The sequence below is a fragment of the Mizuhopecten yessoensis genome, unplaced genomic scaffold (assembly GCF_002113885.1).
Source record: "Mizuhopecten yessoensis strain PY_sf001 unplaced genomic scaffold, ASM211388v2 scaffold10771, whole genome shotgun sequence".
Taxonomy (NCBI): domain Eukaryota; kingdom Metazoa; phylum Mollusca; class Bivalvia; order Pectinida; family Pectinidae; genus Mizuhopecten; species Mizuhopecten yessoensis.
Window position 1 is genome coordinate 197,541 of NW_018408713.1, and position 17,770 is coordinate 215,310.

Here is a 17,770-nt window from a genome sequence, read left to right on the forward strand (position 1 = left end):
GTGGTGGTGGTGGGGGGTGATCCTACCTTTCTATGCCGCCTCCAGTGGACATACATCTCTAGACCCTGCCACACTTTGGACAGCATTACCTGTCTACAAAACAAACATCTTACTACTGATTATTGGTTATAACCTCAAGTATGACCTGCCAATGAACTTTAATAAACAGTAACTTTCTGTAAAATCAAGCTTCTTCAGCAAGTTTGACACTCTCTTTGCCATTTTCAATACAGTACAGCTTTCATCCAACTTAATATTTTCAGAGAGAGTTATTAGTTAATATTTCGATAAGGACCTGTTTTTATGCTACATCTTTTTCTGAGCCCCGACATTTTGTGCATTGCTGTGTGCTGTGTTTTGTTGTCTTTTTTTATGGGAGTAAAATAAACATTTAGTTAATGTTTCCAAGGATATTGAGGACAATGAAGCAAAAAATAAGTAAATTTTGCTCAAAATCATGCGGAAAAGTAGCTTTTTTGATATATATTTTTTTACTATACTGCAAAGCATCCGAGTGATAGAGAGTTTACAATGTTCTGCCCAACAGTATTGTCAAGCTTCTCTGTGACACAGAGTTTACAATGTTCAACTGTTGTAGAAATAACTTTTGTGATAGAGAGTAGGACTCACCTGTAGTGATGGTTAGCTCTCCTGGTCAGAGGAATGAGCTCTAGTTCTTCATTATTTTCACATCGCATCATCCAGACTTCCCAATGGGTCTTGAGAAGCTGTAAAATCAAAGGCATTTCAGATCATTTGTAAGATTCTTCAAAATATATACAGGATCAAGAAATTGTGAAAGCATTGTGATAATATTGACCGCTTCCCCAGCCTTGATACCTCTGCCTATTTCTCCCGTTATCAGTATACATAAATATTTATACAGGATGTTTATTATCTATAGTGTCAAAGTCAATTAACTAGCTAAGGTCTGGGGAAATTTCCCTTTGACTCAGCTGCAGATAGAGCATTCAACTAGAAAATCTGGGATTGTAGGTTTGATTTCCAGCAACAAACACATTCTTTTTACTACTTCTGTCCTGTAACAAACTGGTGCCATTGATCCTCCCTATTCAAGGTAGAAAATAACCCTTGGCTGGGAGCAAAAGAAACTTGGGTTGTCTTTGAGAGCAAAAACTTTGAAAAAGTGTGGAGACGTGTAAAAGATGTTTATTGTACATAGTGTCAACGTCTCCTTACTAGCTTCGGCTAGAGGGTCCGGCTATAAAGTCTGAAATCGCAGGTTTGATCCCCAGCAAGCACACATTCTTTTTACTACATCTTTTTTTATTCCATACATACATATGTCTGGTGGTTTGACTGATGCTTTCAGTAAATTATTCGGGTTTCACTTTCTTTCAGCACTACTCCTCTTAACACTCACAAAGGAGACATATTCTAGTAAAATGTTTTCAAAATATTCAGAGTAGATATAACCAAATATTTAGTGTGTATTTCATTCTAAAACTTGAGAAGGTAAATGTACTTTGCATTACATCCAATTGAAGCAATCTGTTAGTGTCACACTATGACAACTAATGAAAATATAATTAATATGGATAAACCAACCATTTTGTCCCTGTGTTGGAGAGCCACTTCATGTCTGGTCTGTTTCAGTCTCTGTTGGATCACATGTAGCTTTAGACAGGACAGGCCAAACACCTGTGAAATTAACAGACCAACCATATTTGAGATAAAAAAATGTTTATTTTTCATTCATTTGTCTTGAAGAAATAAATTAATGATACAAAAATTGTGCTCATGGTAAATACATTTTATTGTGGAAGCTCTGAGGGTGCATAGTTTACAAAAGTCACTAGCAAATACTGTTCGTCATAGCATATAGCATATGTGGGTACTTCCTTCCCTGGATTTTAACAGGAGTCTGATGAATCAAACCATACAGTTCCAGGACCACAGACGATTTTTTGTTGTTTTGCAAAATTCATTCCTTATGACATAATTATTTTGAAGCTCCATGCCACCAAGATGTACCAGTTCTACATCACAAGGATGTTTCTGATCCTACTCGAGATCTTATCAGAGACAGACTCCAGACAATTTGTTTTCCTTTCTAAACAGGCCTAGTTATAGGTCACGATGACCTTTGAGTTAGCAAAAATGTACCATCGTAAATAGATAACAGCCAGGAGAAACCCTTACCATGAGTCTCCGAACACAATGCTGTGCTGCCATCTGGTGGGCCCTTCTTTCCCTATGAATGCCATCGACATCTTTTGGTCAAGTTAAGGATAATCATATTTTCATCAAATCTTAAACATTTCACCAATATTTTTAGTTAATAAATAAACTTGGAATCATTTAAAGGATAAATGTTGTCTTAATGTGACAATTGTGCACTCGTGAAAAATATCAAAATATTTGCCACACTCGTGAAATAAATTTGTTATTACTGAAGAAACCATCAAATATCCTCTATGTATACCAAGTAACATCTCCGTACCTGAATCGGCGGAACAGGATCGCAAGCAAGCATGGCAGCAAACAAGGACGAATGTATGTATACACTGACAAAGCCAACAAGATATACATGTACCTCCCATTTCATAAAACAGGATTAAAAAGAGACAAAAATCTTGATGTTTTGTTGATTTCTTTCCATTACAGTTATGTTTTCATAGAGGTCTGTTCTAGTAGCTTTATAAACTAAAACAGGACAAGTCATCGTACCACGTCATAATTGACATATCGGTGAAACAATTGTAACAGACCAATTGCAATACGAGCAACCAACCTGACTGAGCACCCAGTTATATTGAAACCCTGGGGAGAAGACTTACATTATTTGAGGTTTTACTATATATTATAATTCAAAATGTTGTATTAAACATATCTAGAACGCTTCTAAGGAATTAACTTTTTGGGGGCAACAGGCTAACATATGTTCATCAAATAAAAATGTAAAATAAGGATACACAATTTCCAGCGTACAAATGCCTTGCGCATCTGAAATTGTTGACCAAGGACAACCATGTATTCCTGGTGTGCTTTGATGGACTGGCTCATGTTGTAGCGTCTCACCCACATGTTAAACAACCGGCGTTTCAGGTGTCGGTGGTACAGCAACCTCGCATATCCTGCAAACAAGAAAATAATAATACCCTGATCAGAGAGATTGAAGACAGCTGATAATGAGGCTACTCAAGGGACACATTGAAGTGTTATCTCAAAAAAAGTTATTATTGATTTTTTTAAAGAGTACATACACTATAGTATAGCGTAGCCGAATCAACAACGATTCAATATCGCCAACTTGTACAAACACCTTTGTGTAGATTAGGGCTGCAAGGATACATTAACATGACGATATGATACGTATCACGATACCATTTGTATCACAATACATATGCATTAAATAACAGCAGAAACAGAGCGAAAAGATATGTTGCAAATCTTTAATGGTAATATTACAACTGGAAATAGACTTGTTCCAACATGAGCAGGACTTGAAAAGTTTCACACAATTCACGTCTTTTGACGTGCATGCCAAGTTGGTGTTTCACTCACCATGTTGGAACGGATATGAGTAGACTTAATTCAGAAATGACAAAATCTGGGAAATGTCGTAGGTGTATTGTGACCTCCTAAAAAACATTGTGTATCGCATCATATTCAAAATGTCGTGATATATACCTTCGCCAATATATTGTTGTACCCCTAGTGTACATACACTTCACTTGTCCTTTGTCTTATGAAGGTGACAAGAGTACATTCCAAATTATTCCTCAAAATGTCATACATAAACACGTTAATAGTCATGCTACATGAGCTTTCTACAGCTGTACTATGTTTTAACTTGGCCTCGGTAGAATGACAGCAAACTTGGTCACATTGTTTGGAGAACAGGTTATAATTAACCAGGTGTGCCTATAGGCTGACATAGTCCGAATTATTCTGACGTTTTATCGACTTTTTTCATATTGGTCTGTCGTCGATTAACGTCAGAACTCCGGCCCTCTATAATACGCGGGAAATATGCGACCCGCGCACAGAGCGCACTTTAAACTGATATTTTAGAAACAAATCGTCACTTTCACACACATGTCGCTCATGGATCGAAAGATCTATTCTTTATGCACAAGATGAACATACATAACATGCCTCAAACAACCAAAACAATCACTAAAAACATATTTTGGAGAAACATGAAATGTCCATCTGCTATCCCAATTATAATTCTTGGGATTTCTAGTTTTTTTGTTAATTTCTCTTTTATCTGCACTTTCTCTTTGGCAGTGTCAGCCTTAGTCTGAATTATTCTGACGTTTTATCGACTTTTTTCATATCGGTCTGTCGTCGATTTGAAGTGCGCTCCGGGCGCGGGTCGCATATTTCCCGCATGTTATAGAGGGCCGGAGTTCTGATGTTAATCGACGACAGACCGATATGAAAAAAGTCAATAAAACGTCAGAATAATTCAGACTAAGGCTGACACTGCCAAAGAGAAAGTGCAGGTAAAAGAGAAATAAACAAAAAAACTAGAAATCCCAAGAATTATAATTGGGGTAGCAGATGGACATTTCATGTTTCTCCAATGTCATTTATGTAGAAGACACAGAAGGAGGGATGAAAATAATAAGCTGCCAACATAATTAAATACCATAGCATTCTATACTGCCACAATTTGGTTGGTGAAATGTTAATGTCACATATATAGTGGGATTTAGATTCAGAGAAGAAGTTGCTTAATGCAATATGGCAAATTACCCCATTTTAGCTCTGTCCCTCAGTCACCTAAGGGTCTGCTCCCTTCATTTGTACAATATTAAATCCCCACCTTCTTGGGATACTACCAGTCAAATTTGATAAAATTACAATCAGTGGTTAAGAAGAAGTCATTTGAAGAAATTGTTGACGGACGCCAATGTAGGGCAGATGCTCACTTTGGTCCTTCAGACCAGCTGATCAGCTTACAATACTGTTGTGATTAACCGTGAAGGCTCAGAACACTGGAAGTGATGTCTTGTAATTGACAACAACAATATATATATGTAATGTCAAAATAACCCTTTCACCCCTATGTAATTTCAGTAGACTCTCCATGCATTAATATGGAGGAGTCCATTATGGTTTACAGTGGTAAAAGGGATAAATTTCGAGTATTTTTATTTTTAATCATAAGGCATTAATTAGGACAAACAAACCCAAGGAAACTCAAGAAATCACATTGAATACATAAAATTGTAATTACCCTTTTCTTGCTGTATCTGTTTCCTTCCCAACCAGTATTTCACCCAGGCCATGAGTATCTTCTTCTTCAGGGTATATTTGTGAAACCTCACGGCCAGGTTCAATTTAGCCTCTCTCTCCTGCAGCACGTCTAACTTTCTACGCCAGATAAGCCAGAACTACACAGGAAGATATTGTTAAAAACACAACTTAATGCTGACTGAGCCTGATTTAATATGATACATGAAATTTGGATGATTCATTTAATAATACTATATTAATGTAAAGCATTACAGTACAAAAGTCTATAAATTACAGTGTAGAAATATGACCTACAGCGTTGTGGAATCATCACTGGGAACTAGTATTGTTTATTCTATAAATTTTTTCAGAGTTGTTCATAATATAAGCATGCAGGCATATCCAGAAAATCTATTTGAAAAAGGTTCAAAAAGAACAACTACAAGACTCTGCTGGATAATTACATATTTCTGTCAGGGTAAATCAACATGCTTTCTTCAATGATTAAAAAATCACTACATGTAGTAAAATGCTACCAGTACCTGTGTTTGGAGGCGGTAAGCCCAGAATTGCAGCGCTGTCGCTTCCATTTCTGCTCTTTCTTGTACAAGTGTGTGCTGATTCTTCCACTCAAGCCAGGCCTGACTGTAATCATACCACAAACAAGTACAGGGATTACCGAATGTTTAAAAGTAAGATTTCCCCATAAAAAAAGATGCAGTAAAAACCTTAAAACCTTAACCAGCAAAACTTAACAACATAATTTTTCCTCAAGAACTATCATCTCTTGCCATTAATACATTAAAGTTTAAACATATTTTTAGAAGGTAAAGTCATTAGAGTTATGACAAAAGTTTTTAATGATAGTAACATTGACATCGACCTTGACCTTACCTCCTTCACCTTAAGCAACAAATTTGCCTTTGATATTTTTTATCTATACCTAACATTTGTTTAAAGTTAAATCGATACTCAAAAAATATAAGGTTACTATGGTGACAACAAAGGTGTTCTAAAATTAGCAACAGTTACCTCTGACCTTAACCATTACATCAGCACTATGGAATGTGTATTGCCATATAGCTAAATCTCACAATCCCTACCCTAAACAATGAGCATTGTGAAAGTTGACAGCGATAGCGTTTCTTTTTCTCTCCTCCCTTCTCTGTGCGGTGAACCGTATCCAAGCCAGCAGGACTTTATGGCTTAGTTTTCCCGTATCTGGATAAATTATCATACAATTTATTACAGACATTAAAATGTAAGCTCTAAGGATTATGATGTTGATATTAAGTTGGACTGAGTTGGACTTTCCCATCTTCTTAAATACTTCACCATCATAAACAAACTCATTCATACATGGTAACTAAAATTTGTACTTGTATCATAATGTGCTATGTTTGTGACAAAATTGGCAAAGATTAGTAAGGCCCTAGTTTTGTAATTAATCTTATTTTCTATTTAGTTTTGTGCATACTGATTCTTGCTTTGTGCATCAAACAACAAATCTGAAATTTTGAAATAAACTTTGAATTATAAACATTCATTGCTATATACATATTTGATTTTGTGATTGACTTTCCACAACAATTAACAAACAAAAACATGTAATTGATTAACAGTTTACAGACAATTTGTTTGTGGACCAGAGGTAATATGATATAACACTTACAATGTGTGTGGGCAGTCGAGAATCGACCAGATTTCATCTTCTGTAGGATGACAAAGTGTTTCCAAGCATGGACAGTTCTAGAGTATATTGTGTATCTGGAAAGGAATGGATAAAAAAACTATATACACAACTGTAAAGATGACCATTGTTATAAAATACAATAGCATAATATAAAGGCTTAATATGACTCATCAAGATATACAAAGTTATCTTAATTTGTTTTCACGTGAATTAAAATAAAATAACCAAGCATCAAACTTGTTTCTATTTAGATTTCTGCCATTTTTTGACATGTTTAACAACCAAATATTTGTAAGACATGAATACTGCTGCCATCATGTTTACTAACTTCAAGGGTAAGGAAATTTTCTATTTTAAACAAAACTAATTGTTAACATAGTAGAGTGATGACAACTGGACAGACATGAGCAACATCATAGATAATATAAGATATAGGCTTTTGACAGGCTTTAACCCTATCTGGACAGGTGATAAGCTCTAGCAGGACCTGATATTTCTTTGCATTGATACAGGATGAGCTCTATTCAGGTAATATAGTGCACAGGTATACATATAAATATCAAAGTAAACCTTGGATAAGTCGAATTCCACGGGACAAACACAAATATTTGACTTCTCTGACGGTTCAACTCTACCGAGTTTTAAAGAGTTGTACATATTAGTTAAACTATTAGGAGTCATATAAATAGTATTAACAGGTGAATGCTGTTGGACTTAAATATCAACTTCATAACAGGTAAAACTGATTTTTATTATTCTGGAGCCTATCCTTGAATATGTTTTTCTTTAGATGTTATTGGTAATGGAAATATTATGGAAAGGATTTCCATTTCTTCATTAGTGAAATATTGCTGAGAATCACATCTTTAATTTAGAAAATACATTTAATACTTCCGAAAGTCTGACGGATCTGTTTCAAACTAGCCAACCAGATCACTCGCTATGTATATATACCTGTAGTGACACTCTGCCCGGACGAGTAGTCGCCATTCCTTGCGCACAACCCACCACATATCGTACCAATCCCTGAAGGCTTCCAACATCAGCTTTCTACGGTAGTGTGCCCTACGAAAATAGGATATCAATATGTAATAAATGTAGTAAGGTCAAAAAATGCATGTCATGTAATTCCATTCCGATCCATGCATGCTTCAACTATTGTCATATCTTTAATTGAGGGAGTACATGTACTTCATTATTTTGTTGTTACATTGCTTCAAAGCATTCTTAATTTTATATCAAAGTTTCAAGTGACAATCTGTCTGATGGATTAGGGTGTATTGTCTGACAACTGATGTAGATGATGATCTGATGGTAAAGATAAAATACAATTCACAAAGTACATTTTTTTCTTTGTAATATAATCTAATTTTCCCAGTTTGTTCACAATTTTGATTTGTTGTTCAGAACAAAATTTGATTAGAGCAATGTGACAAGCCAGTTACATCTTCAAACAACAATCACTAACTTCAAATCTTTGTTTAAATTTGAAGTATTTTGTAAATGTATACCTATTAAGCTTTGTTGGAAGCATTTTGGATAAGCAAAGCGGTAGCTGGGTTTGAAGAAAAAAGCATCAGATTCTTGAATATCATAATCATTGATTATGATACTTAATTATTATCAATCTATATAGCTAACATTAACTTTTTTAAGATTCTGCTTACCGGGTACGTATGCACCCAGTTCACACAAGTTTTGGTTTTTTACTTCAAACCCAAGTGTTACAATTTGCTTATATCCAAAACGTTTCCATCAAAAGCTTAAATATTATACTTTTACAAAATACATTATGTACTTCCAATTCATTCTCTGTACATTTTTTACTTTCTTTTGTTAGGGTAAACATCCCAATACATGAACTGTTGACAGCCAATGGCCAACAGCTGGATCGCTGTTGACAATGGGTAAATGCACCATCGTATCATATTTGTCAAATCTTTAGCTGTGTGTGCATGAGAATGGTTGAGATTTCAACTATAAAATTTTAAGGACATCCTCAATTTGTTGTCGGCGATTCCGACAAGAATAATTAATGATGGCCTCGCAATTCATTGACAAAACACAACCTAGACAATTTTCAATTTCCAACAATAACAATAGCAATAAAAAAGTTGTTTGTGTTATTTGGATTCTCAGACCTGACTCACATTTACCCTCAGCATGTTTTGATTTTCAAATTGGGTCCAACAAAATGTATGTTGCCCTCAAACTCAATCAAGAACTGTATTGTTTCCTATTGTTTTAAATGGTACAGACCTCGCAACTGATGGCATGACTCTGCCAAATGTGTTTCTTTTCCAAATTGATGAAAATTTCCTTGCTTGACACCTAAAAAAAAAGAAGAAATAAAAAATGTTTTGAATAAAAGTGTAATGATACAGTGTAAAAGGTTGTTATATGCAGAATGACATATTTATATATATAAATATTCGTTATTGCATTAAGTAAGTAATAGCTTGTTCTTTACTAAGAATTTCTGTTTTTTTATCTGCCCTAAATATAGGGCGCAAACTAGATCTTTACTTGCTTTTGTACAGTGTACAATAACAAGGTTGGTACTCATTATATATATAAATAACCAATGTATCTTGATGTGGCAGTTGAATGATTCATTGGAAATAGTTTTAAACATCATCAATATCCAAACTGAATTAGTCAACATACAATACACATCTGTGTCATAACAAGAGGCCCAGAGGGCCTGTATCCATCACATGTTTCTTTTGTTACATGAAACTGACATATAGGTAACTTCAGACCAAATTTGGTAACTAGAACACAAGACATTTTAACATATTCTTAATCGCTTCAAGATCTTGTTGCTTGAAATTTCATATTTTAATTTCAAAGCTTTTAACCCACGTTGACCTTTGACTCTGGCTAGCACTTAAAGTTGACATTAATAAGCGAAAGTTAAAAATAAAACAACTTTACCTTATTCTGATTTCCTTTAATCTCCCACCCCTATCCCAGGTATAACCTGGTCGGTAGGTCTTGACCTTAGACCGAACTACTGGCTTTGTGACACTGGAAATCTTGTTTCGTCTACGCTGTCTGGCACCAGATACAGGTATTTTGGACAACTGTTTACCTGGATCATCCTTTGCCTTGTTATTTTCACTTGGCCAGACATCACCTCTGTTGAATAAATTAACAATTAAATGGAAAAGATTACTACCAGTATTACTACAACAACACCAAATGGAGAATGGCAGCAAATTAAAACCAAGGTGTACGTGTCACTAGCTGAGACATCATTAGAATGTCATCAATCTCCCCTGATTTAATGTAATATAGTAAAAGTCATTAATTAAGATTCCATTAATTCAAGAACAAATAATTCAATAAGTTCAACTATAATAGATTGTTACTGAAATTATTTAGACCATATGATTTACCCTGTATAGAAGATGTCTAAATAACCGAAACTACTGAATTACAGAGGTCTTAAGTATGATGTCGATTTTTCGATAGTTTAGTACACAACAGTAAACAAAAGATTTAATTTAGCTTGGAACCCATCGGTTCCGGGTTGTTTCGCCCCAAATCCTGTTTGCCCTAGGTTGTTTCGCGCCAGGTTAACAAAAAAATTAGGGCGAAACATTGTTTGGTATTTTCTTTCCATTTTTATTTGTTTTAAGTCATAAATTAAGTCTTCTTAGTCTTTCATATCATTAAAATCAGTTTAACTAAAAAAAAATGTGTTTGTGTTGTTTTTAAGTACATTGTAAAGCAAAAAATAGATTGCGTTATTGTCTTCACGCTGACACACATTATAAAATATATTGAATTTAATTTTAGAAATAAATAAGAATAGTGAAATGAAATATAAATGGTGTAGTTTTAATTACATTACGGGGTATACAACAAAATTATTTTTCCATGTTAACACATTTAGTCTAGCATACACATAATCGTCACTGTGTTTTCTTTACTTGATATCTGCGCACATCTATGTTGTTTTTTGCTAGTTGGAGGAGATCATTTTGAGAAGTTTTGATAGTACCGACCAATAAAAAATAATATTTCAATTTCAATTCAATTTATTACCAAATCCACATTGCATATATATAGGCGTACAGAAATATACATATTGATAAATACTTTATAAATATCTTGTACTATGGCGGAGAACATATGCAATATATTCAATTCCATACATAATAATTACAAGTTCATGAAATAGTCATAAGCTGGGGAAAACTTTAAGCCTTTCCTAAGGTAACTTAGCGGACTCTTATGAAGCATAATTTAGTTGTTTATGAAATAATACAAATAAAGCTTTAAGCTAACCAAATTTCTAGGAAATAACAAAACTTTATATGCATATTTAAGTAGATAATTTTGAGTAGGTAACTTGTCATAGATAGGGCATTTCTCAATACTGTGTTATAATTCAACATTACGTTATATATGTCCATATCTTATCTATATATATTATAAGTATTGAACTTAGAGAAAGTATCAATTTATTTTCATTCTTATATGCAATTTGTACCTAATCTTTTTCTATTTGTATACGTATCTATGTACTTAGAGAAATTAATTTAGTTTCATTATATGTCCATATATTCAAATATGTTTGATATAAAGTGGGTGACGTGACAGGGTGCTTTTTAATTGTTTATATCATGTTAGAAGTAGTATAAGTGTTACTATTTTAATAGTTTATATCATGTTAGAAGTTGTAGAAGTATTACTATTTTAATTGTTTATATCATGTTAGAAGTTGTGTAAGTATTACTATTTTAATTGTTTATATCATGTTAGAAGTTGTATAAGTATTACTATTTTACATTTGTAACGTTAAAACATGTACAGGTGCATTTTATAAAGAACAACATTACTTAATTAAGGTAATGAAATGAAAATATGCAGTATATTCCGGATATTAGTATGTCCGTTGTCGGCTTCGGTGATGAATATACAGGTTCGTTCTACATCTTCCTGCACGTAATTATATCTTGATTCAAGAGAAAGATAAAAAAAAATAAAAAATTAACATGATATTTATGATTTACGAAATATATTTTTTGAGGGCGAAACAACCTAGGGCGAACGGGATTTGGGGCGAAACAACCCGTTACCGAACCCATCATAGCATTGAGCTAACCACACTTTGATCTAAGTGTTGTTAGCTTGATTATAATGTAGACACGAACTACATTTCACGCCTTCATTAATATTACATCTCTTGGAAATTAATTATCGCATGATTCATATAATNGTTTTTAATGAAACGTAAACCTTGTAATGCAATGAACTTCCAATTTTCACTAATTTCAAACAGAACAAAATGAGAAATAACTTACCATCAACCAAAACCGATATAAAACTGCAGAAAAAATTAATAACAGATTCTATATCATAACTAAATAAATATAATAAATAATTTTAAAAAAATACATGATTTCGTTCAATTTGACATCTTGAAAAATCAATTAAAAATGTGAAATTTAAAAAAACTTATTTTGATAATTAATTTGACGATCAAATATATTTTTTGTATTACAAACGCAGCATTTGTTCTTGCAGGTCCCTGTAGAGAAGTTCTTTTTAGTGTATTCGTGTTATCTTTCTTTGAACACTAAATCAAAATAGACATGTCGATATGAGTACGAAATCGCGGATGCTTCTTAAGTGCGCGGAAACCGGTAACCCGAGGATATGGATTCAATTTTTTTCTTCTATTTTTTTCGTGCAAAATATCAATTAAAAAATTCTTATGAAAATACTTGTATGTTTTTTTTAATCCTATTATTTTGCGTCTCTGTGATAAACTCCCTTTTTGTTGACAACCAGCAAGTTGTTTTGTTAATACATAGACCTAAATTTACTTTAGGTCTCTGGTTAATATTCCGTTTTCTAAATATATACCACTGCAATCTCTACCCAGGGTTCAAGGACCGTAACTCTGCGTGATAGTCTCGTTCAACCAGACGCTTGTTGTCTTCGCAAGCGTCTGATTGAACGAGACTACACTGCCGATACAATACTTTTTCGACCATTCAGAACTAGAGCAATGTAGCCGGTAACGTTATGTCAAGAGAATTTACATTTTTAACCGGAAAGTATCAAATATCTAAGTACCCTATAGTTAGATATAAGTTTTAAATCTTACAAAAATGTAACGTTTGTTCGAGATTCGGCAAACGAAAACTTGTTTCGAGATCAAGATGGCGGAGACTACAGCGCGTGCGACTCGCGGCCATGTTAAGACAAGTTTTTCAGTTCCATAGGTATTGTGAATAATCTTTATTTTTCTTACATACGTGTTACCTATAGGGAGAACTTCGCTCTCACGGGCCCTTCGGGCCCGTGAGAGAGCTCCGCCCTCTAAAATAAAAAGACTCCTTTATATTTACATTATTTTTGTGTGTACTATATTGGTACCAATGAGACAAATTGTGTTCATTTTCGCAAGCTTTTGTGACCTGAAGATGGCGACACAATTTAAGTCATTAAATATCTTGTCCTTAAACAATTAATATTCTATAAAATGTGTTTTCTTATTTATGTAATTTGTATATTTCTATGAATATGCATTTGTACACCTATTGTTTTATAAAAATTACAAAATAGTAAAAGACCATGGTTATCTGTTGTGATCTGTCACGATACATGTAGAATACCAGTAATTTTCTTTTTAATGAAGTCAGTACAAATTATAGATTTGTAACACATTTTGAACAATGTAAAAGGAGATACCGTAATGATTTATGTCGGAGTGGAGTGTCTTCTCTTCACCCGGCTGGCCATGATTGCCATATCAACGAAGTTCCTGATATAGTTCTCCTGAACTCTGACCCTCAGTAACAATGTAGTATGCGGTTTTCATAATGAATGGACAGCATGTATGCTGCAATTTATAATGGTAAGTCGAGTTATGACCTCCCGCCGACTGGTGCCTTTAATTGATGGATTTGAATAATTAATGAACAATTAGCTTAAATTAACACTGGGAATAAAACGTGAATATTTGCGCTGGGTAGTTACAGAAACTGCCGAGGCGGTTAGTCTGTAGGGATGATTGACAGGTTGGACTAACGCACAACTGATAGTGGACTCCCTGGGCAGTAAGGTCAGTACAAGACAATTAATTTAACGAGTTACTTTAGTATCAAGTTAACAAAGTAGACTCTCGGTCGTTCTAATAACTGTGATTGTGGCGGGGGTAACCGCCACTTCGCATAAACGGCATGCTTCCGCTTACACAAAATGTTTCTTAGATGACGTCTTTCTTAGTGACGTCAGTTTTGGTGAATTCATTATGATTGGTCATCATGTTTTGCTATATCCGGTTAGATGATACACCAATCGTGTCTTTTGATTCTGATTTTTTTTAAACTAACTACATTTGATGGCCATCCATTACATGTTCGGGATTTTCTATTTACGACAATGTACGCTTTTTATCATAACTGTAGATTGTATAAATATAATAAGAGAGAAAAGGATGAGTATTAATTAAAATACAATAATTGAATCCATACGTGCGTATATAGTTGTGGTGTTGTATTCACACCTACACGTGCACGTTAAACACACACAAAAAATACTAGGTAAGATTTGTGGCGAGACTTGTGGCCTTTTTAGCCAATATTTCACAGATTGACGTGTCATGAACAAGCTCATAGTATCCCGCTTGTTGCTGGTAGTTCTGACAAATGATAACAGGAGACATGAAACGCCGTAGCTTTCCGGAGAACTTTTAGTCACTTCCAGTTTAATGATATATCTCTTATTCTTTAGTGTCTCTAGAATATGCACATGAAACGTCGTACATCTCCGAAACACTTATTGTAACTTCCGGTTTTAACGTTTTCGTTTTGTATTGATGTTCCTAGACAATGTATAGGAAAGGCCATAGTTTCCAGAGCATTTGTAGTAACTTCCGGTTTTCATGTTTTTATTTTGTACTGGTGACCCTAGACAATGTAAAGGAAAGGCCATATGTATTTATTTTATTATCTTTAATTCAAAAAAAACACCTCCTTCATATCCGAAAAAAGAATCGGCTTTCTTTTTTGTGCAAGGGAGTCGTCTCTGTATCCTCTTCTTTAAGGACACCAGGAAAGTCTCGATGGAAACCAAAATGATCAAAAGGAAATAAGTATATGTCTGTCTATCTGTCTTTTCATTTCTTTCGCTGGTGTCCGGCCTTTTCCAGAATAATTCGACCGGGTCAGGTACCATGCTACGGGTCCAGTGTATGCAATAACACTTTCAATTAGTTAACTGCGGAACGGGGATGTTAAAGGGGGGGGGGATGATAGATTAGATTAAAGTCAGGGGCGATAAACACCGCTAATTAAATCTAGTGGCAGAGTAAATAGATATCTAAAGTACAATATGTGCTATCGGATAACCGCAGTTGACTGTCGGGAACGCCAGAAGATGTCTGGTTTGAAGAGATCTTTTTTCCGTCGCATGCTCGAAAAAAAAGGAAATATGGCGAAGCTTGGTCCTTGTTTGGAAAAGGTGATGAAGATTGAGATCAGGGGAGATACTCATGGTAAAATTGAGTTCACGGAAGGGAACCAACTTACTAGAATAACTTTGTGGACACGGAACTTGTTAGAACATTGTGCACTTAAAACTAGAAGCACAATGTGGACACTATATGTTAGAAACACATTGAGGAAGGACAATTTTCATGAACAATTTAATTTAATTAGGTGAATTAATTATTAATAGTAGATGTAAAATAAGGGTATCAAACCTCATCCCACGTGGCTCACGTGAGGTTTTTGAGATTAGTGAGGATAGTGAGGCAGGATAGTAACGTTAGAGTAAGGAGGGTGAGGATATTGAGGCAGGATAGCAATGTTAGAGTAAGGAGGGTGATAGTAAGGCAGGATGGTGATGATAGATTAAATAGTCAGAGAAGAATGGTGAGGTTAGTGAGGCAAGATACTGAGATGAAGGAGGGTGAGGATAGTGAGGCAGGATAGCAATGTTAGAGTAAGGAGGGTGAGGATAGTGAGGATAGTAAGGCAGGATGGTGATGATAGATTAAGAATGGTGAGGTTAAAGGATCAAAGGTTAAAGCTATTTTTTCTATAAAAGACAGCCGTTCCCCAGAGACTTCAGGTATCCTTCTACATGGCTTAGAGTCAAATCGATGCTATCAAGTGTGGCGATAACATTGACGTCTATGAAGTCTCTGCTAATAGTATCGCCTGTCGTATTGGAATAACACAGCAAATCATTGTTAAGAAAGTCAAAGGTGAGGTGAAAGTTTGTTTAAAGGACGATAGAAAAAGTTTACAAATAACTGGAGACATTTTACCTTACTGGCATCGAAGACTGTGTTACTTGTTTTTATGTGTGGTGTTTCGTTGAAGCATACGATTTCACGATATCACCTGCGATGGTCTAAAAACTGTGTTTATCTACAGATGCTGTTTGTTTTGTAAATCCGAAACATGGCTTTAACTGTTATGCAAACGTGGTAGATGTACGTGTTTTCTATCCCATAAGACGATACAAACTCGGACATATGAAGATCTTGACCGAACTGTGAGAAGAAGAGTAACTTTAATGACAAATTACTGTTTGTATTCAAAAAATGTGGGTGCTAAAGTACATTCATAAAGGACTTGTTTGCTAACAGACTGGGAGACTATTTAATCGTAGAATCATAAAACATCTGTTGTGCCTCTCTTATGCTTATGCTGTAAGATCGAAAATATCAGAACTCTTCGTATTTTCTGGATGTAAAGAAGAACAGTGTAATCAACTGGAACACAGCTGTGTGATGCTAACCAGTGGTGATATCATAGACTTACATTTTGACGAAGCGTTGACTTTAACAAATCATTTGAAGGGGAAAAGACTAGGTGTGAGTTTGTCCTACAATCGTGTATCCCTTCAGGAACATTGCAATGTCTCGTGCAATGTCATTTAAAACTTTAATGCAAAGATAAAGAAATGCGTTAAGAAGATCGGTAATGTCGAAACCTGGCTGTTCATTTAATCGTAGCATACGATTAATTGATTTTCTATATACATATGGACCTGGTCACCATTAACCCATGACAAACCGTGCCCACCTGTTGATGGCATTCTTGCAGTGGCCGTATACCATTCTTCAGAGCCCATACCAGCTCGCTTGTGAACGGAGTTTTCTACGAAGGTTTTCGTGATTATACTGCCTGTTATAAGTGTGGAATAACATTAAATATTGGGAACACAAACACTTTTCTGTGGAGTGTATCGATCGTCAGTCTACCCTACCGTACCCTCTTAAAATTATAGACTGGTTAAAGAGTCCTCAGATAAGTTATTTACTTTCTGATAATGAATTCGCCAGATTGCACCAGAATGGGAAACCTTTTAAAACTGGTATATGCATACCACGAGTGGAAAATCAAAGAGCAACAATGTAATATAAAGGTCGCCTTTGATAGTGTGGATGACGTGAAAGTGATACGTGACTTTATTCGAGAAACTGTTAATTCTAACGTCCCAAGAAGTGCGAGGAATGCCTCCATATCACAGTTATGTAACGTCGGATGGCGAGTTAGTGAACTCAAAACAGAAAAATGGAAAGACGAGATCAGTCAAATGGTAGCCCATGATTCGTTTAGAGAACTGATTTAACAATAAAACACTGTAATATACTTTATCTTTATTGTTTGATTTGTAATAAAAGATTGCTTACACACATATTTGTCTCATCATCAATATATTGACAGAAGACGAGAAACACCGTATAAATACGGTGTATTATGACTTTAAAAACGGCGGTGCATTTCTCAGTCCCACAAAAGTACATCAAATATTGAAATCACAAGGATTTAAATCACCAGGTCTTTATCAAATAAGACGATATACTCAAAGTCTCGACGATTACAGTTT

General features: G+C 34.8%; 1 protein-coding gene across 1 annotated transcript in view; it reads right to left on the reverse strand.

The window, feature by feature from the left end:
- Positions 1–16,997, reverse strand: part of LOC110462287 (protein SFI1 homolog) — a 31,057-nt gene extending 14,060 nt beyond the window's left edge. The window contains exons 1-13 of the mRNA XM_021516200.1: positions 16,963–16,997; positions 9,842–10,045; positions 9,164–9,235; positions 7,859–7,969; positions 6,884–6,978; positions 6,315–6,432; positions 5,754–5,856; positions 5,213–5,369; positions 2,937–3,098; positions 2,164–2,234; positions 1,570–1,662; positions 631–728; positions 27–93 (exon numbers count right to left, since the gene is read on the reverse strand). Of these exons, the coding sequence (XP_021371875.1) occupies positions 27–93; positions 631–728; positions 1,570–1,662; positions 2,164–2,234; positions 2,937–3,098; positions 5,213–5,369; positions 5,754–5,856; positions 6,315–6,432; positions 6,884–6,978; positions 7,859–7,969; positions 9,164–9,235; positions 9,842–10,045; positions 16,963–16,997 (1,386 nt within the window). The remainder of the gene's footprint in view (positions 1–26; positions 94–630; positions 729–1,569; positions 1,663–2,163; positions 2,235–2,936; positions 3,099–5,212; positions 5,370–5,753; positions 5,857–6,314; positions 6,433–6,883; positions 6,979–7,858; positions 7,970–9,163; positions 9,236–9,841; positions 10,046–16,962) is intronic.
- Between the last annotated feature and the right edge of the window lie 773 nt (positions 16,998–17,770).